Source organism: Armigeres subalbatus, chromosome 3 (genome assembly GCF_024139115.2).
Source record: "Armigeres subalbatus isolate Guangzhou_Male chromosome 3, GZ_Asu_2, whole genome shotgun sequence".
NCBI classification, from domain to species: domain Eukaryota; kingdom Metazoa; phylum Arthropoda; class Insecta; order Diptera; family Culicidae; genus Armigeres; species Armigeres subalbatus.
Window position 1 is genome coordinate 381,836,970 of NC_085141.1, and position 22,497 is coordinate 381,859,466.

At 40.9% G+C, this 22,497-nt stretch overlaps 1 protein-coding gene across 1 annotated transcript in view; it reads right to left on the bottom strand.

Moving 5' to 3' along the window:
• Positions 1-11,025, bottom strand: part of LOC134223784 (probable G-protein coupled receptor Mth-like 14) — a 28,073-nt gene extending 17,048 nt beyond the window's left edge. The window contains exon 1 of the mRNA XM_062702979.1: positions 9,959-11,025. Within this exon, the coding sequence (XP_062558963.1) occupies positions 9,959-10,501 (543 nt within the window). The 5' untranslated portion in view covers positions 10,502-11,025. The remainder of the gene's footprint in view (positions 1-9,958) is intronic.
• Positions 11,026-22,497: the final 11,472 nt, after the last annotated feature.

Sequence of the window (22,497 nt, forward strand, 5' to 3'; positions counted from 1 at the left end):
TCCATGACTCTCAAAAGGACAAGAACCTCACCATGAGATGGCAGGCCTAGCGGACACGGACGGACGCTGTCGCCGTCGAAGGGACAGACGCTACTAGACAGGGAGAAGGATGGAGTACCGTAGTAGGTCAGAAAGAAAAGAGAAAGAAACAGCTGAAGCGAAAAGAGGCAAGGAAAAAGGAGCAGAGCGGGAAAGAAAAGCCTGCACCTCGTAAGCAGACGCCGAAGGAGGGTGCTGTACTAGTCAAGGCTAACGACGTTACGACGTATGCAGCGCTTCTCAAAAAAGTTGGGGGACTTCCGGGAAACGTGATAAGGACCAGGCGCACACAAACCGGAGAGATGCTCGATTATGCAGGAGCGCATTGCGAAATTGTTGGGCTCAGAGACGGAAGTCAAAGCCTTAACTCCAGAGATGGTGATTTTGTACAGAGACCTAGACGAGATCACGTCGGAAGAGGAGCTACGGGGTGCACTACAGGCGCAGTGCAACCTAGGCGGAGGCACACAGGCTGCGATGATTCGTCTGCCAGTAACCGCTGCTAACTGCTCATAAGACACTGGAAGTAGGCAAACTGACGATTGGATGTTGGGTGGTTGAAATGCCCATTAAAAGCCGCCCCAGAAGTGAGCAAATCTGCGGAGAGATGCTTCAAGTATTTGGACATCGGGCAAGAGCTTCTAAAGGCCCAGACAGGTCGAATATGTGCTGGAAGTGTGGGAAACAGGTCATCTTGCGAGAGACTGCACGCAAAGACCTATTTCCCCACAGTGTATGCTTTGCACTACAGAGGACAGGAATGACCATCAGACGGATAGCTTCAAATACCAAGCTCACAAGAAGGTCATTGCAGGTCAGCAGTAGTGGAGATAATGCAGATTAATCTGAATCATTGTGAAACCGCACAGCAACTGCTATGGCAGTCTACAGCAGAAACGATATGCAATGTCGCGATAATTGCAGAGCCATATCGACTTCCTTCTGATAACGGATTTGGCTGCTATACAAGTTATGGGCGAATTCCCTATTCAATAAGTGGTGATGGATTCATGCGAAGGCTTCGTGATTGTCAAAATCAACGGCGTCTTCATATGCAGTTGTTATGCACCTCCAAGGTGGACCATGGAGCAGTTCAGCCAGATATTGGATCAGTTAATCGACAAGCTGATCGGACGAAGGCTGGTAGTCATAGGAGGTGACTTCAATGCCTGGGCCATGGAATGGGGCAGTCAAGTGACCAATACAAAAGGATGTATACCGCAGGAAGCTCTATCGAAGCTAGATGTACGATTGTGCAATGAAGACTCGGTGCGCAAATTTTGGAGAGATGGGAGGAAGTCTATCATCGACATCACGTTCTGCAGTCCTTCGTTGACGGCAAATATAGACTGGAGAGCAGTGGTTGAAATCTGCGAACCTTACTCACAAATCAAGAAGCAGGCAATGCAAAAGACTCGCGAACATTTGTTTTGCCTTTTTCTTGCCTACCTACTACTCGCAAAGAAAACAAAAAAACGAACCCCGAAAAATGTTCGTGAAGCTTCGCGTTAACTTAGTGTTAACCTCAGTGAACAGAGGTGGAAAACGAAAGCCCTCAATAAAGAGCTATACATTGAGGCAATTCTATCGGACAGCAGTACCGAGATCATTGATGCGGCCGAGCTAACAAGAAGAATGGTAATGGCTAGCGACGCTACAATGCCACGTAAATTAGAACCAAGAAGCAATCGGCGTCCAGCTTCGTTCCGGAAAGCTAGGACTGCATTAAAACGGGCTATCCATCTTAGCAAGTCAGACTGCTACAAGGAGCTGTTCCGAGAAGCAGACGCCAACCCCTGGGGGACGCGTATCGGGTCGTGAAGGCGAAGATCAAAGGCCCATTGACGCCAGATGAAATGTGCCCGGACAAGCTAAAGGCAATTGTGGAAGGTCTTTTCCCGAAACACGATCCGACCATGTGGCTGCCATCATCGTACGACGAAGAAGGAGAAACAAATCACGTAGATCGACAAGTGTCCAATAGTGAGCTTAAAAAAGGACTAAACGCCTGAAAGCAAAAAAAGCCCTCGGTCCGGATGGAATACCAAACATTGCGTTAAAAGCTGCGATCCTGGCTTACAGACATGTTCAGGAAGGCGCTCTAAAAGGGTCTGGATGAAGGGAAATTTCCAGAAATGTGAAAATCCAGAAGCTGGTGTTGCTGCCTAAGCCAAGAAAGTCACCCGGCAATCCGGCTGGGTACAGGCCTATATGCCTGTTAGAAACACTCGGGAAGCTCCTGGAAAGAATCATCCTTAATAGGCTGACGAAATGTACAGTAGGAGAACGCGGCTTGTCGAATATGCAGTGTGGATTCCGTAAAGCAGTATCGACGGTGAATGCTATTCGAACAGTGCTCGATAGTGCTGAGAAGGCAACGAAGCAGAAGAGATGAGGAGATCGGTTCTGCGCAGTGGTCACGCGAAGAACGCGTTCAACAGCGCCAGCTTTGAAGCCATCGCGGCAGCGCTGCACAGAACGCGGGTCCCCAACTATCTGCAATATCCTGAAAAGTTATTTTCAGGGTAGAGTTCTGATGTACGACACGAACGAAGGACATAAATCGATGCGCGTCCAACTCTTTGGAACGGGATGTATGACGGAGTGTTGACTTAGCAGCTACCCAGGAAAGCGAAAATCGTGGGTTTTGCGAACGACGTGTCTTTAGCGGTGATGGGCGAGACATTTGAAGAAGTGGAGGTGTTGGTGATGGAGACGATAAGCATGATCGAGCGCTGGATTAACGAAGTTAAACTGCAGATAGCTCACCACAAAACGGAGGTGCTATTAGTCAGCAATTGCAAAGCGATCCAGCGGATGGAAATCATCGTCGGAGGACATGCGATTGCTTCAAAGCTATCACTGAAGCACCTGGGAGTGATGATCGACGATCGGCGATCGGAAGTTTTAACATCCGTTGACTACGGCTGTGAAAATTCGGTGAAGGCAATGAAGGTAATAGCGAGAATCATGCGAAATGTAACCGGACCAAGAAGCAGCATGATGACACAATCCACGCACTTCTACACCAAGGGGCCAAAATTTCAAACTAAAAATTAGGATCCAATATCTGTAGGACAGGAAAACACACATATTGAATTTCAAGAAAAACATTTCTTCCACTGAAAAATGTTTTCGGAACATTGTTTAATAGCCAATCAAAGTAGCAGACTTTTAGTTTAAAAAAAAGACTCCCTAATCATTTTTTTTACAAATGTGCTCTATCGCACCTATTTGGGTGAAACTGTATTGATGAATACGTAATTAAATACAGTTTTAAATGATCTTTTTGTGTGCACATTGTATTGCTTCAAAAATTTTAGTTCACATGAAATATTTGTACTTTAAAAACAGTGACATTGAAATGGTATCGCGTTACGAAAATAGTCGTATAATTGATACTAGACAAAAGGTACAAACATTGGAAAAGTAATATTTCGGATTCTCTTAGTACTCGTCAAGAGCTTTCTTTTCGTGTATTAAGATCCAAAATCGGACCATTTTCCATGAAGTTACACTAGGTACAAAAATATGGTGTCGCGTTACGCGAATTGAATGTGCTTCTGTAATAAGGGATAAAATGCTTTCGGTTTATTGATACAGTATCACAATGGTTTCTTTCAAGTAATTTAGGGCTTGTACATGAATAGCGTAACAAAGTCGGGGTGTAACGGGGTGTGTCATTTGGTAACTCTCCATACTACAAAAAATAGGTTACCATACAAAAATGTTACGGAGTGGTGGGAAATTACAAATGTTTGGTGTTTGGTGACCCCTTTGGGGTCGTCCGTTAATAAGTCACGTGAAACTGAGTTTTTTTTTTCGAATAAATCGTGAGGCTTTTTTAATCCTCTCTCTTTTCCACGCAATATGCCACTCATATGAATAAACGTAACTAACAGTTTGCTGACGAACACGTTCTCCTTCTACCATGTCACGAACCGTCAAACTTGTTTGTGGATGCCAAGTATGATTCTATTTTTTTCAATGGTTCGTTTATTTGAAAGGCTCATCTGACGTGAAGCGTTACGGAGCCGCAGTTATGTTTTTTAATACAAGTTTAATCTTGATTTTTAAATATATTTTTAGCTTTGAGGAACCGAAAGACTCGTGTTTTCTTTTCTCCGTTTAATTTGATGATTTTTAATATTTTAGTTAATTTTCCTTTCGTTCGCTCTTACTAGCTCGGCATTTTTGATTCTTTGACCAAGATCGTCACAGCCGAGTACGTCAGCACTCAAAGAAGATGCCGTGAACATACGTCAATTTAGTCGATATTTCATCTTAAGAACTTTAACAGAGATTTTCACAGTCAATATCGGTGAAATAATTTAAGAGTGTTGGTCACCGGTAGTCGAAAATATTATAATTTGCGTCAGGCAAAAAACTTCACCAAACCAATGCAAGAATAAGGGCCTATCGAAAAAGGTTAACAGAGAGTTGCTGAGTGATAAATTGAAAAAAAAATATTTCCATTTTATGTTACTCGCGATGAACCAGCATTGGGCTGGTTCGTTAATAAAGACATATTATATCAGGCATCCTAATGAACTTCGCTTTGACCTGAATGAATAGACAATAATAAGACAATTAATTTACACCAGGATATAAACACTATTTTCAAAATTGAGTATTCATTTTCTGAGTAGTGTTGATGATAGCGTAAAGATTGAAAATGTAGTTAAAAGTAGTGCACTCAGGGCACGACGCATACGTTCTTGTGATAAACATTGGTTGAGACATGAGACGTATTCCAATCTTTACGGAAATAAATGAAAAGTTGAAAACAGACAACGTTCCAGTAGAAACGTAGAATAAAAAACGACAGAAATATTCCTCTTCAACATTGCTGAGCTTCTTGGGCCATCATCACCTTTCAAAATGGTTAACGTAGAAAAAATGACATATAGAACTTTTCAGTTTGAAAAAACTCACTTCTAGGGGGATCGATCGTCTGACCACGTACTTAAAAACCGATCGGGGTCATACTTGGGTGTGACTAATATAAAAATAGGAAAACCCATTACCATTTAATTTGTTTCTAAAACTGAATATGTGATACGAATGGAATTGGTTCAGTTCTATATTTGTGCCGGTTAGTCCCTCAAACTTTAATAACTGAAACTTCAGATCGTAACCACCAACTCGAACTACATTCAACGATAGATAATGTGATAATATTCTGTGTTGAATATAACATGTCGCATCGAAATCGGCTGAAATTACGTATTCTATCAACGATAAACACGTTTGCGTAACGCGACACCATTTGCAGGAGACTGTTTGTCGATCAGCGTAACGCGGCGGTGTTCATATCAATTCCGTTATTTTCATTATAATTTCCGTTTTTTCCTGCGATTTTAATTCACAGCCTCATTTCTGTTGATGTATACGAGAAATGCTTAGAATAAATCGAGACTCCAAACCGTATACCAGAGCTGAAAAACGCAATTGCATTTCAAAATGCGAAAAAGTGCAATTCAGCGATGGTGTCGCGTTACGAAATGCAGCGCGTTATATTTATCATATTCAAAGCGAAAAATATCAAAATGAATATTCTATCAGAAAGGAAATTTAGTGAGGATAATTTTACACCTGTTTAATCATATGTCCCCGAGGCTAATTTTCGAAAGCAGACCTAATTTCTCGCTAAAGTCGAATCCTCATGGTGTCGCGTTACGCTGGAATGTGTCTGATGCGTCTGCTGGCTAGTGTCTCGTCATCGATACTGCGGTATGGGGTTCCTGCTTGGGGCACTGCAAACCGAGCGGAACCGGGAGAAGCTGGAAAGTGTGTTGATGGCCATTCGAGTCGCAAGCGCATATAGAACGATATCGACGGAGGCATTATGCATTATTGCTGGGATGCTACCCATCGGCATCACCCTGGAGGAAGACATCGAGTGTTATTGGCAAAGAGACACCAGGAACGTAAGAAAGGAGGTGAGAATCCGTGCGATGGCGAGATGGCAACAAGAGTGGGACAGTAAGGAGAAAGGGAGGAGACTCACCGGCTCATCCCAAACCTGTCGGTGTGGATGAACAGAAAGCATGGTGAAGTAAACCTTCACGTGACGCAATTTCTGTCGGGCCGCGGATGCTTCCGGAAGTTCTTACATCGGTTCGGACATACTAACTCACCATAATGTCTAGATTGTGAGAATGTTAAAGAGACTCCAGAACACGTGGTATTCGATTGCCCAAGGTTTGCAGAAGTACGTAGAAGAATGCCTGCCATAAGGGCAGAGATTATCACAGAGCGAATGTGTCGCGATGAAGGTACTTGGAATGCGGTGGAGAAGGGACCAGCAAACAAGTGCCAGTTCTGGGGAGTTTTCAACGCAGTGAGCAGTGTTTTGTCTCGGGTCTTATGGGCGCCAGCGAACTGGAAGTCTTCTGTCAACCGGAATTTTGATGGCCTTTAACCCTTGTAAAAAACACACACAAGTTCCATGAATTCATCGTCGGTGATCAAACGCCGACAGCATTAAGGGAGTTTTGATTCTACCGCCAATGATTCCCAATGTTCTTCTTTCATGGAAGATTTGATCACTTGACTCCTTCACTTCGCTGATATTTTTGGTAGCCACAAATGGGTGTCCTCAAAATTTTAACTGGATGTCTCGAGAAGTTGATTGAGTTTTGAGTTCTCTTGTATTGTACCACTTCTTCAGTACAAAGGCTTGGTTATAAAATAGTGATTTGTGCAACAAGTTGCAAAAGGATGATTTTTTCAGCACGAGTCGTACGTTTATCGAACGAGGCTTGCCGAGTTGGATGAATTACTACGAGTGCTGAAAAAATCGAGTTTTGACGCTATTTTTGCAATGACGAAAAATGGACTTTAATATGACAAATCTGTACCAAAATTATACTTGTACTTGTCTAATTCCTTCCAGAATTTACTTCACATGATCATTCTTGCCAATAAATTATGTTACTGCAGAGATTCCATGTTGCCGTGCCACATTGCATAGTTTGATAAACCGTGAAGCGATAGATGTACTTGCTTTTGGAAATTTTTGATGTCATGTCCATCAAGCTATTTTTTATGATCAGGAATTGCAAAAAATACTTTTAAAAGCTTCAGTTTTTAAACCGGAGATAAAAACTGAAAATAAAATGTCTGTCTCTTATCATGGCACACTCGATCTTCTGCATGCCTAGAGGAATCTAATTCTCTGAAAAAGGAGGTCGTAGAGGGCCCAAAAATTCCTTATTTTGCAGCTACATGCAAAAAAATGTTGCGGTCGAAACTACCATTCCGAGGGTTAATTTAAGAATACGCACCGACGATTTTCAGCAGACAACAAACCCGTTTGATTTTACCATGCGCGCAGTAAAAATCAACTGTGGTCCTGGTGGAATGTTGTTGCATGAACTGAATCAGTGGTGTATTTGTCCGAATGCGTGGTTAATTTAACTGAAAATTTGTGGTTGTTTTAAAAACATGGCGTAGTCTACAAAATAGTAACCGTTACCATGGAATTTATTTCAGTGTAGGATAGGATATGACAATTTAATTACGACTGCCTTGTTGTTTCCTCAGTCGATTGCTTCGACGAAGTGGTGGCCAGTGCTTCCGAATATTTTTTTGGCAAAATCCGCCAAACAATATATGTAAAAGAATAGTGTTTTCTCGTTCATTTCTTCCATTATTTGTAATAAAAAATGTTACGTACTATCAGAAAAAAGTTATAACATGGAATCAGATGAGTTTTACAGCGAAATTTGTAAAAAGTTTGTTAATAATGCTTCCAATTCAGTGCTTTTAATAAGCATAACCTTTGAGAATCATGCATACATCATTTACAGTCTAGCATAAAACCATTTTAACCAAAAAAAATCAAAAACAAACTTTTGAATTTTGTTATAAATATTTTTAATAATTTAATAATTTAATAACCCAGCACTATGGCCAAGCTAACAATAAGCTGTCCTTTTGAAAATGTGATACCGCCGATCGAAGTAATCAATTGTCATTTTCACCCAATCAGCAACCGGTACGATTTTGACAGAAAATCGGTACGATTTTTAATGACTAATTGGCACATCCTATCCTAGTTTTGCAGTATCTCAACCAGTGTTTTAAAATGTCATTTGCATTCGTTTGTATAATTTTTTCAGAACTTTTTTCTGGAGGTAGCCATCATTCCTCAGGTAAGTCGAACTTATAGCGCTTAAATGTGCCTACAACTTTGTCTGACAAGACATTGCTGTAAATATGTAATCTGAGGCGTGGGAGGCAAAATGTCATTCAAATGACATTATGTCAAATGACACGTGACAATTTGAAGAGTTTTCACTATCCAGCCTCATATGTTGGACTTGGACAAAAATATAGCCCTACTCAAGCGTTATGAGTACATCTAAAATTATGGAATAAATTTGGCTTCTGAAGAAAGTTATGGACAAATTAGTCAAATGACATGCATATGACATTTTACAAGCCTGACAGTATCTAGGATTTTTATGGTATCAGAGCAAAGCACATGATGAAGCGTTTTTGCGCTCATGATCAGCACAACTCATATAAATTGCCGTAACTCACGTCGCCCCGCTATTTCCCACTGACGAGGACCAGTTCTATGGCGTCTCGACAATATCAACGTATATGTATCCTAAGACAAGCGAAACTGATAACCTTTTTCTCATTATAGGTTCAAGTTTAAACTTCAGGTTTAGAAACGAATTGACCATATGAAATTTCTGCAAATAAAAATTATCTATCGACCTTTTAAAATTCACTTGGAACAGAAATTTTCCTCAAAAGTTTAAAAATCCTAGATACTTTGTTTTTTTATTGATTTTTTTTTGGTAAAAAGGTTTAAATTATCTACACAACTTTCACCGTGAAAGTTATTTATTTGCTGTGTTGTTTGTAACTTACTTTTTAACAAATTATCCAACATAGCTTGCAACATGTCTTCCAAAATTCCGTGACAATTAATAGAAAACAAATCGTTTTGCCATAGCTTACCGATGGGTGCTGTCTCTGGTTTTTTGCACTTGTTTCAGTTTGCGCTTTTTTTGACTTTTTATACATAATTCATGAAGGTTTATGTCTCTCTTTTAACGTTGTTAATTTATCAGTTGAGTGTAAATTCGGCCATCCTCGGGAATTCTACAATTTCTTCAGTGAAGAAACCTGTTTTACTTTAACTAAAGAAACAGTGTACTCATTGTTAGTTAAACCTCCTTTGGATTTTTTTTATTTGAATGACGGCATTTATATTTTTAAAAGTAAGATTAATAGTTTATCGTTTTTTGCCTTACTATCGTTTTTGATAATTGTCTTTTGTGGTTTCACTAATACCTCTACTATTGGAACCATTACCCTTAGGACATTTGCTAACGAAACATTCAGTTGAAAATGTTGGGGCCCTTCAATCAATAACTTCACTGCCAACAGTATTTAATCGGCGCACATGTCTAGTTTTTTATCAACACTGCCATACTGAGCCAAATGTAGTACTGTGAACTAAATTGGATTGACCAAAAATTGTTACGTGATATCAAAACTGCTTATTGTCATTAAAACATGGCTTTTGTTTACAAACATAAAATAGCAGAATGCAATACCAATTAGGTATCAAGAAAGGCATAAGGTGAATTATCTTGGTTTATTTGAATGAGTATTGCGTCACAGCCCTTCATATGAAAGGCGTCGTCATCACTTTGGACTGCCCAACAAATAACGCTTCTATTCCCGCTCCAAAAGAGCTACTCAACATATTATCAGCACTTTGTTTACCCATAATCCACGTTCATGCGATTGTGCTTCGATCAATTCAAGCACTTTTACGAGTTGTAAATGTGGGAAGCCTACTACCTACTACGAAACAATCAAATCTTATCGAATCACGCTTCCATTGCAATTACTGTGAAGACTTCAAAAACGACTACGTTTGAACATTCACCTGAAATCCCTGACAATCTGGCGCCGGTGTGACAGCCTGAGCTTTTCGTGATCCTGTTCCATCCAACACAGCCGAATCCACCGTACCGGTAGTGTTTTCCTTTTTTCCATCATCGCTTCCGAACGATTCCAACAATCCAAAACGAACCGGAAATTCCGCATGTACACTATTTTCCGTTGACCCTTCCACAGTCTCACTTTTGTTTTCCACTTCTGTGGACCCTTTCGAAGTCTCACTTTCATTTTCCACTTCAGGAACCACTATCTCGAGTGGGGGCTTGGCCACAGTGTCGTTGAACGGTGCCCCATAGTCATCGTCATCTTCCGGATAAAAACTGTCCTCAATCGGATCCAACACATCCTCTTCATTTGGAACTTTCGCAACCGGTTTGTTATCACTCACAGGTTCCGCACTGTAATCGTAGTCATAATCCCCACTACCTTCCAGAAGCACCGGTGACGGGAGTGCCCCAGCTTCCAGTACCAGGAGCAACCCCAAGGCAACGGTCGCCACCGCCGATACCGTCATGCTCTGAGTAATCATTCTGCAGAATTGTGTAATTTTCCAGTTTGCACAAGATTAGGCCACTACAAGGCATCCAGGTTACTGACACAAACCTCGCTGGCTCCTCACGCAGATAACGCAAAACGACTTGTTCAATGATCACATTCACATGTTTCCTCCTTGTTGGATACCAATGGCGCACAATTTAACCTGCATTAAAGCATGGTAAGGTACTCGCACTAGACTGCCCCAGGTTCCTTATCAGCTGGGAATTGACACCTCACTGAAGAACAACAGAGCGAACGAGGTGCGAATCACCTTGCATGAAGCACCCTCTTCCAGCGAACCGAACCCGGGGTGTCAGATTTTTGAAATGTTTGCCGATTCGGTGATGTAATTCCCGCGCGGTTTGTGTTATTTGATAATTGAATCACTTTGGATGGATATTTTGAAAAGGCGCGAGCAGAGTTCGCCAAATTGATGATGATCGATAAGACCCAACCAATAGTCGTACGTGAACCGCGTGCGCAAAATGCTTCCAGACCGAACCGAATCTGAGTGCCTTCTGCGAGGGACTCGACTCATTACTGAGCCGCCCAGCGAATCATGGAGTGCTGGAGTGGTTGCATGTGTGTGTGCTGTTTGAAGGTGATATACCTACTCGCTATTATCGATGTGATAAGTCTGGGAGTGCTTATCAGTAAATGCCACCGGAGGGCTTACGGAGACGATCACGAGCGCTGAGCCGAAAAATTGCAACCACCGGGGTTTGGAAGTGGCTGTCGAAGGGACTGTTTGATCGACGATAGTACGTCCAATGTTTGAGTATGTTGGTTGCAGAGGAATTATGGAGTCAACGAATGGCACACAATAAGTGAAGATCAAACAACGGAGATTGCTTTTGGCGCAAATTTCAATCGTTGGTAATGTATTGAAACAACAATTCAAAATTTTATTCAACCCTAGATTCAAGCTGTTTCCAATAAAACGACGTATCGCTGTTTTAGAGCCCGGATTTTTTTTTGATTTGTATAAGAATCTATAATAATGGATATCTATGTATCAGCCTTGAAATATTACAACAAAGTATAACACGCAAAAACATGACAGTTTTGAGTTTAACGTATTGTTGAAACTAATTTAAGAAGTGCTAATCCACGAAAAACAAATATCTCACCAATTTTGTTTTGTATCGCGGCAAGTGAGTAATGATCTTCTTGGACCACCAAGTAGTTGAGATATTTGAACAATGACAAATCATGGCCTTCAGCAAGCCTATTCATTCGTATCTTTTTTGAGGCATGGAAATAGGATTGAATACCATGTTAAAGTCATATGTTCATCTGCTGGTACCATGTTGCAGTCTTCAGATCTAATGTCTAATGTAATATCTGATTTAGTGCTTGTTATAAAACTCATGTATAAAAATTTAAGCTCTTTCAACACGATGTTGGAAGTGCAACCCTCATAATTGATTACCGAAGATTCGTCAGTTTCAAAGAAATGCAAAATTAAAGCAAACGGGTGGATTCAAAGGCAACAGACCCACAAAGAATAAAAGACAACGATTTGCAGTTGTATCTGGGAACGTGTGAAAACTTTCAATAAACTTGTACGTATTGGGTCTTGGCTAATGAACTGCACAAGGTGTGCGTCGTGAGCGTGGCAACAATCCTAGAAACAAAATACTACAACTGCAGCCTGATAAGCATCTATGCTCCAACGAACGATAAGCCCGATGACGTGAAGCATGCTTTGCTCGACAGCCTTGATACACTCTGACCTTCATCCATTGAGTAAAATTGTATTGACGTTTCTTTTATCTCAAGAAAATTTTACTCAATTTCCGTCAAAAGCGGGACCAATCATAGTTTTCATTTCCGTGGACAAATAAGACGGTAATACAATTTTACTGAGTCACTGAGTAAATGAACGTTCGTGTGTAAGGACACTCAGCAGAAAGCGGGCTTGGTAGTCATATGGCTACTGCTTCTGCCTTATACGCAGGAGGTCGTGGGTTCAATCCCAGGTCCGCTCCATTCTCCTACTTTGTATCTTTCTCTATATTTCTCATGTTCCTAGCAATCGCTAGAACTGGAAATGGACTTCCTTACCGTTTCCATCTCAATTCCTATACCTTCAACTTGAATATTCTAACAGTAATCTGCTAGAATTGGAAATAAACTATAAAGCGCGTTTCCAAACATCCAATTAGAAATTCCATCAGTTGCTTTCTCCTATCTATCACATTGGCAGATCGTTAACCAAGACGGACCTCTGCCTCTCGAACCTAACCCAAAAATTCCAACAAATTCCGCATGAACTCGCGGCAAGTGCAGAGGTATATTCGGCTTGCAGTGGGCGAGTGATTGCATCATCATTTCCTCCCCCTTCCCAACATTGACTTGCATTCTGACGCAGCAGGCGCCAGTATGACCTAACAAATGAGATCACCAGTACTTGTACATTGAAGATGTGTGCTAGTCCCAAGCAAACATCTGTTGGTTCCCTGTGCAAGAACAGCTGATCTGGTCATAATGGAGTAGCAACTACGAGCAGTCAATCAAACTCAAAACTCAACTCAAGTTCGTGTGTAAGGACACTCAGCAGAGCGGCCACAATAATGACTGCAGAATAATATGTCCAAGAATTAGAAATTTTCCATATCCAGCTTTTTACGCTAGCCATAAACTTGATAAGGGGTGATTCAGCTATGACAGATGCTGTGTACAGATTTTATAGGATTAATCAAAGTAGCCTTCGAATATATACTTGTTTTCCCATCTGTCAATAATTTGCGCAAGTTTATGATCGTGTTTAACGGTAAATTATTTGCTTAAAAGCTATTTATATTAATTTTCAACATTTTAGGCTGCGGAACAATTAATTTCGATGCCGTTAGTTGAAATTGGACAAACACATGCAACGTTAAATAGACACACAACTTTTCCTCACGGATCTGGAAAAGCTTACTTTCCGAAGGAAGAAGCCATCATCCAGGCTTTTGGCGCGGCTATGCTCTTATCGGCTGCGAAATGGTGAGTTGACATCCGGGAAGGGCGCCTAACATAGCTCTGGTCCTCACAAGTTCCAATACTCACGCTTCCACGGGTCTTCCGATGACAATTGACCGCCAGCTAAGGGTTGCGTACTTAGCTGGTAGTGCAGCCTGGGCACTGTTGTCCTTCTGACATCAGCTAGAGTGAGAGGGTGCGTACTGTGGGGTCTGCCTAGGATGTGGTGGGGTTCGACAGTGGGCTCTGTTGAACTTCTATAAAAAGCTGCATGTGTCCCCAAGCAGGCCCTATCAAAGCGACCGTGTGCTGCTCAAAGCGTACTAGCCTAGTCCTGGTGTTGGGTGGGACTTTAAACAAATTTGACCCGACTGATCGAGCGTCTGTCCACCAAGGAGGTGCGGCTCCAACAGCGTCTGTTCTGGCATCCAGCGGCTGAGTATGAAATGCTATTCCCCGGAAGCTATACCTAAGATGGCAGCCCCATCCCGGTGGATAGGGAACCTTGGGCCAACAACCTACTGTTCCCGAAACATCAATTTGTTCGAGAATCCGATAATGAAAGAATACGGAATGATTTTACGGCGACGACTCTTAGCGCGAAACAACGGACACGAATAGGAACATGGAACGTTTTAACCCTAGCCCAGCAGGGTAAATTGGCACAACTTGCCAATGAGGCACGCCGCATGAAGCTTGAGATCCTGGGACTGAGTGAAGTCCGTTGGCCAAACTTTGGAGAACACAGAACGCCGTCGGGACAAGTTCTGCTATACTCTGGTTTACGAGGTGAACACGCTCCCCGACATCGCGGAGTTGGCTTCCTGCTAAGCGCTCAGGCACACTCTGCGCTTATGAAGTGGGAACCTATAAGTGAAAGGATAATCGTTGCCAGATTTAGAACACGGGTCCGAAACCTTACTATAATCCAATGTTATGCGCCAACCGATGCTGCCGATCTGCAAGACAAAGAGAACTTCTACAGTCAACTCAATGCCGTCGTAGATAGAATTCCGAAGGGTGATATCAAGATCTGTTTGGGCGACTTCAATGCGAAGATCGGATCCGACAACTCGAACCATGAGCGCATTATGGGACGCCATGGTCTCGGAGATATGAGCGAAAACGGAGAGCTGTTCGCAGAATTTTGTGGTAATAACGACATGGTGATCGGGGGATCGCTCTTCCCTCATCGACCGGTTCACAAGGTCACGTGGGTCTCCCGTGACGGCTTTACAGAAAATCAAATCGACCACATCTGCATCAGCCGAAAATGGAAACGGAGCCTTCTTGATGTAGGGAATAAACGTAGTGCCGATATCGCGTCTGATCATCACCTCCTCATCGGCGAAATACGCCTGCGCATTGCGCGGATTCGTCGGCAGGAGGAAAGAGTTGGACGACGATTCAACACACGCCGACTGGAAGATGCCACGGTGAAACGGTCCTTCGTTGAAGAACTGGAGACGCGTGCTGCAGATATTCCGGAAGGTGGCAGCGTGGAAGACCAATGGACCGCCATCAAGAATGCCTTCATCGCCACCAGCGAGAACAATCTGGGCGAACTACGCACCCAGAGAAAACAATGGATCACCGATGAGACCTGGAGGAAGATAGAGGAGCGAAGAGAAGCCAAAGCCGCGATAGAGCGATCGAAAACCAGAGGAGCCAAAGTCTTAGCCCGTCAACGATACACGGCTCTTGAGAAGGAAGTAAAACGCTCATGTCGACGGGACAAGCGAGCGTGGGCAGACTCTCTGGCCGACGAAGGAGAGAGAGCCGCCGCAACCGGGGACATTCGCCTCCTCTACGATATCTCACGACGCTTAAGCGGGGCGAAGATGAATGCAACGATGCCTGTGAAAGACGCGAATGATCAGTTATTGACCGACCCAACTGACCAGCTGAAACGCTGGTTCGAGCACTTCGAACAACTTTTTCAAGTGCCAACCAGGCCATCACCACCTCGGCATGATCTGCCTAGGATCCGACGTATAACACGTGTCAATACCGAAGCTCCATCACTGCTAGAGATTCAAACAGCCATCCAAAGCATGAAATCGAATAAAGCCCCAGGGGTCGACCGCATATCAGCCGAGATGCTCAAAGCTGACCCCATGACATCCGCTCAACTACTGCATCGTTTATTTCGTAATATCTGGGGCACCGCAACTTTCCCGGTCGACTGGATGCAAGGTATCTTAGTGAAGGTGCCCAAAAAGGGTGACCTGACTGTATGCGATAACTGGCGAGGCATTATGTTGCTGTGTACCGTTCTCAAAGTTCTGTGCAAAATTATCCTAGCCCGGATTCAGGAGAAGATCGATGCGACTCTCCGGCGGCAGCAAGCCGGATTCCGTGCCGGAAGATCCTGTGTGGACCATATTGTCACGCTCCGCATCATTTTGGAGCAGGTTAACGAATTCCAAGAGTCCCTTTACTTGGTATTCATTGACTACGAAAAAGCTTTCGACCGTCTCAATCACGAGAATATGTGGGGCGCCCTGAGACGCAAGGGGTTCCTGAGAAAATCATCGGCCTCATCGAAGCACAGTACGAGGCCTTTTCGTGTAGAGTGCTGCACAATGGGGTCCTGTCCGACCCTATCCGGGTCGTAGCTGGTGTGAGGCAAGGATGTATTCTATCACCGTTACTGTTCCTCATCGTAATCGATGAGATTCTGGTAGATGCGATTGACCGTGAACCAAACCGCGGGCTGTTATGGCAGCCTATAACCATGGAGCACCTAAACGACTTCGAATTGGCGGATGACGTTGCACTCCTCGCGCAACGGCGCTCTGATATGCAGAGTAAGCTCAACGACCTTGCCGATCGCTCCTCCTCGGCAGGTTTAGTCATCAACGTCAACAAAACCAAATCGTTGGATGTAAACACGGTGACTCCTTCCAGTTTCACAGTAGCCGGGCAACCAGTGGAGAATGTTGAAAGCTTCCAATATCTTGGTAGCCAAATGGCGTCAGACGGCGGTACCAAGATCGACATAGGCGCACGGATCAAGAAAGCAAGGGCTGCCTTTGCGAGTTTAAGAAATATCTGGAAAAACAGGCAGATAAGTGAACGCACCAAAATACGAATTTTCAACTCTAACGTGAAATCTGTGCTGTTATACGCTAGCGAAACATGGTGTGTATCAGTGGAGAACACTCAACGGCTGCAGGTGTTCATTAACAGATGCCTGCGGTATATAATTCGGGCCTGGTGGCCTCACAACTGGATCTCAAACAACGAGCTCCATCGTCGTTGTCACCAGAGGCCGATAACAACAGAAATTCGGGATCGGAAGTGGGGCTGGGTCGGCCACACTCTACGTAGGGGCGGATACGAAATCTGTAAGCAAGCGTTAGACTGGAACCCAGCGGGACATCGCAGCAGATGCAGACCCAGAGGCTCATGGCGGCGAAGCCTCAATAAAGAAATAAAAGAAGTCGACCGAAATCTAACCTGGCAACAGGTTAAAGCGATAACCGGGCATCGCTCAGGATGGAGATCTTTCAAGTCGGCCCTTTACACCACCGGAGGTGTACAGGATCCATAAGTAAGTAAGTAAGTATGCTCTTATCGTTTTTTATCGTTGAGAAGCTCGCGGAAATGCGGAAATGCGAGACCAAACTAATATGAAATGATGAAATTTAGTTTCCAATAGAAAACTCCCATGAGTGGCTACAGGTAGCGCGCCAAATGATGAAAACTGCGTTGATGGTTTCTCGTATAAGATCAAGAAAAACCCCTGTCGTTGATGTCCACGTTCCGCAATATCGGGCTGCCTGAAGACGGATTTGCTTTAGAGTATCATTGTAATTGAGGTACAGATGGGCCGTAATTTGCATGATGTCCTAAGGGTTTTTATTGCATGATTTTACACGTATTATTGGAAAAAAGATAACTGGAAAAAATTAAGAAAAGGCTATTCAAAAAGTATAACATTAAAAATGTTATTGTAATTTTAAGAAAGGTGCAGCAATCAACATAAAATTAATTAAAATCGAGAAAAAAATCTCTTTTTGATTTTTTGATATTGGAATTTATTATTACAAATACTCGTTTCAATAATAAGAACATAATTCCAAGAATTGGGTTGTGAGTTTTTATCATTTCTTTCAACGGCTTCTATCTATACATTATTGAGTGAAGCATTTTTGATGACCATCAACGAATGCTTCGTAAGATCTGGAGCTTTCAATATTGAATGATCTGCTTAACATTATGTTATCCAGAAACCTTTCGAATTATTGAATTTTACCGATTACCAAGATGTACATATTTTGCTCTGATTAAACGCTCATTCAGCAGAAAATAGCTTCGAAAGATATAGTTTTCCAGAGGATTACGTAACTACCATGTGCCTCTTGTGAAAGATTTCTTCATCGATACCAATGACAATGAGTAACGGAAGCTCAATACCCCAAAATCCAACTGAATTAGTTTTTTTAGCTCCCCAGAATCTTGCATCACATCATATTCGTTTGGATACCTAAAAGGAAGAGGGAAGATTAAATTACTAAGGAAGATTTTGGAATTGCTGGCAAAATCATGACAGATCTATGTTTTCATAAAAGAAATCTAACGAGCCAAAGGTTGCTGAGATTGATCCATACGCAAATTATATAGTGAACACAGCGAGTGTCAAAAGGGGTTATTCCAAGCATTATGGCACCATCGCGTAAAAAGCTGGATAAAAATTGGAAAATTGCCAATAAATAAATCAGGGTATGAGCAATGAATAAATATAAAATTTCAATAAATAATGCAAAACATCCACAAACAATTATGAATTTTCCACAAAACAAAAAACAAATAAGAACTTCTAAAAGCAAAAATTGCAATTATAAAAGAAGAATTTTCCATAAGAAATTCAAAATGTTCGAGGGAAAAAATACAAAATTTCCATAAATAAATCAATATCACAAAATTTAAATAAACAATTACAAAATTTTCTGCAAAATAATCAATGAAGAGCAATAAAAAATAAGAAAATTATTATGAAAAAATACAAAAAAGCAATGAACTTCCATGAACTTTAAACGCTTCCAAAGAATGGAAATAATCTCAGTTTTATTGCTTTTTTTACTTCTTTGTGTGCTGTAATTGTTTTATATTAATTTTGTATTTTTTCTTGTAGAACAATTTGATGTCTTTATGGAAAATTCTTCTTAATAATCGCAATATTTGCCTTTTAAAGTACTTATTTGTTTTTGTTCTGTGAAAAATTCATAATTGTTTGTTATTTTGTTATTTTGCATTATTGGTTGAACTTTTATATTTCTTCTTCTTCTTCTTCTTCTTCTTCTTCTTCTTCTCCTTCTTCTCCTTCTTCTTCTTCTTCTTCTTCTTCTTCTTCTTCTTCAATGCGATGTATAGAAGTCTAAGGATGCGCAAATATGGATATCGGGTGGGAAAACTTATTTCTTCCAGTACCTAATAAGTGCAAGTCTCCGATTTGTGACTTTACTGCAGTTAGAAACATGACATTCAGCAGTGCCTATTTAGTACGTAAGAATGCCCACAATCATAGCGGGCAACACCCGAATGCCGAAACACTCGCACAGACTGGCCACGTGATGATCGAAGGACGGCATGTGTGCGAAGTTTTTCAATGGCCCGACAGAGTTATTTGAAATGGAGGTAGGGGAACTGTACCAGTTTTGGCCATGTTCCTAATTTTCCAATTTCTCGTATAACTCCAAAAATAAAGTGATTTTTGAGGATTTTATTAGCTTCAACAGGAGATATATCCCTCATTCCGCTGCACCGTTGAAACTGATAGATATTTTTTATTGGAAAATATTTTATTAGCAAAACTAGGCATTAAGGAAGCCATAACCGGTATGCTTACCCTAGTTTTAATGAGTCATATCAGATTAAACTATTCACCATATGTGAAAACCTAATCAGTTTGTTTTGGTAAACAAAAACAAGCAAGCCTTGAAAATGCAATTTATTTGATCGGCGGTGACACATTTTTCCTAGGGCACATTGTTGGGGTGTCTATAATCTGAGAAACCTAGGAAAACCTGGCATTAGGTATCAAGGATTTTTTCTCCCCCTGGAAACATGTTTAGCGAAAGTTAATTACTTGGTTGACAATCGGTAGAAACCTTGACTTATGGAGAGTAGATCGTATTGGCTTTTGTGAATATCTTGAAAATAATAAGAAGGAACACAATGATAATAATAATTATAACAAATATAATATACATAATCAAAACAATGTCTCCAAAATACTGGCGAGCGGACGTTCATCAACGTCAATCCGGAGATGATGAGTTCAATATCGGTCTGATTCAGGCTGAAAATTTCGCGAAATAGAAATTGAAGTAATATTGAGCTTCTCGACAAATATTATCTTTTTGTTTTTTTTTTTTTTTTTTTTTTTTTTTAACTAATTTTATTTGCTAATTATCTAATACATGCATTCATCTCTTAGACTAGGTGTTCCGTGTTTTCTTAACACTATCATCCTTATTTGCTATGTTACGCTTTTAGTTATTATTAATACATTTCAATTGCCTCTGGCAGTTTTTTTCCTCTGGTTGAATTGAACCATGTAGGAATTACAATGTTTTCAACCTTAACTAAACTTAACCTATTTTATACTAAGGGTACAAGGAGTTAATCGTTGCAATAGAAGATTGCAACGATTTTTGTCTAAAATTGGAAATTATTTTGTTGGACATTTGTTGCAATGTCTCAATATTAGAAATTCAATGAAGTTCATTGGTACTATACCACGGAGGCAACTTCAGAATCATTTTCAAAATTTTATTTTGAATCCTCTGGCGTGCCTTCTTTCTGGTATTGCAGCACCTAGACCATCTTGGCACAGCATACAACATGGCAGGTCTAAAATTTGTTTGTAAATCAAAAGTTTGTTCTTAAGACAAAGTTTTGATTTTCTGTTTATAAGTGGATATAGGCACTTAATATATTTGTTACATTTGGCTTGAAGGCCTTCAATGTGATTTTTAAAAGTTAATTTTGATCTAGCAGAAGTCCTAAATATTTAGCTTCGCTAGACCAATTAATTGGAACACCATTCATAGTGACAATATGTCTGCTAGAAGGTTTCAAGTAAGAAGCTCTCGGTTTATGTGGGAAAATAATAAGCTGAGTTTTGGAAGCATTCGGGGAAATTTTCCATTTTGCCATCCATTTGTAAGTGGAGAAAACATCCAAACTTTTTGCAATCTACTACAAATGACACGAAGGCTTCGCCCTTTGGCTGAAAGGCCCGTGTCATCTGCAAACAAAGATTTTGACACCTTGGTGGTAAATCAGGTAAGTCAGAAGTAAAAATGTTATACAATATGGGCCCCAGCATGCTGCCTTGGGGGACACCAGCCCTTACAGGTAATCTATCAGATTTAGTATTCTGATAGTTTACCTGCAGTGAGCGATCTGATAAATAATTTTGGATCAGTTTAATGATGTACAGAGGAAAATTAAAATTCATCAATTTTACAATCAAACCTTCATGCCAAACACTGTCAAATGCTTTCTCTATATCAAGAAGAGCAACACCAGTCGAATATCCTTCAGATTTGTTGAGCCGAATTAAGTTCGTAACTCTTAATAACTGATGAGTAGTTGAATGCCCATGGCGAAAACCAAATTGCTCATCAGCAAAAATAGAATTGTCATTAATATGAACCATCATTCTATTTAAAATAATCTTTTCAAACAGTTTGCTTATTGAAGAAAGCAAACTGATTGGGCGATAACTAGAAGCCTCAGCTGGATTTTTGTCCGGCTTCAAAATAGGAACAACTTTGGCGTTTTTCCATTTATCTGGGAAGTATGCCAATTGAAAACATTTGTTAAATAAATTAACCAAAAGGATGAAGAGCTCTCAGGAAGTTTTTTTATAAGTAGGTAGAAAATATAGTCATCACCCGGGGCTATCATATTTTTAAATTTTCTAGTAATAGATCTCATTTCATCCAAATTAGTTCTTAACGAAGGATCAAAAACATTATCTTGGTTTAGAATGTCTTCGAAGCTCCGTGTAACCTGATCCTCAATTGGACTAGTGAGACCAAGACTAAAATTATGGGCACTCTCGAACTGCTGAGCAAGTTTTTGAGCCTTTTCGCCATTTGTTAATAAAATTTTATTTCCCTCTTTAAGCGCTGGAATTGGCTTTTGAGGTTTTTTAAGAATTTTTGTTAGTTTCCAAAAGGGTTTCGAACTGGGATCCAACCTCGAGACATTATTCTCAAAGTTGGTATTTCTCAGAATAGCGAAACGTTTTTTAATTTCATTTTGCAAATCTCGCCAAATAACTTTCAACGCGGGATCGCGAGTTCTTTGGTATTGCCTTCTTCTCACATTTTTAAGACGGATCAGTAGCTGAAGATCGTCGTCAATAATAATGGAGTTGAATTTAACTTCACATTTCGGAATTGCAATGCCTCTGGCTTCGACAATTAAATTTGTCAAAGATACGAGAGCATTATCAATATCACTTTTGGTATCGAGAGGAATATCAACATCAAAATTCCTATCGATATACGTTTTGAGATAAATCCCAATCAGCTCTATGATAATTAAAAGTAGAGCTGATTGGATTATAAATGGCTTCTTGTGAGATTTCAAATGTCACAGGAAGGTGATCAGAGTCAAAGTCAGCATGAGTTACCAATTGGCCACACAGCTGACTTGAATCCGTTAAAACTAAATCAATTGTAGAAGGATTTCGACTGGAAGAAAAACAAGTTGGTCCATTGGGATATTGAATAGTATAATATCCCGCAGAACAATCTTCAAATAAAATTTTACCATTGGAATTGCTTTGAGCATTATTCCATGAACGGTGTTTGGCATTGAAGTCACCAATTACGAAGAATTTTGATTTGTTGCGAGTCAGAATTTGAAGATCAGCCTTCAACAAATTCTTTTGCTGCCCATTGCATTGAAAAGGCAAGTAGGCTGCAATGAAGGAAAATTGTCCAAAATTTGTTTCAACAGAAACTCCCAAGGTTTCAAAAACTTTGGTTTCAAACG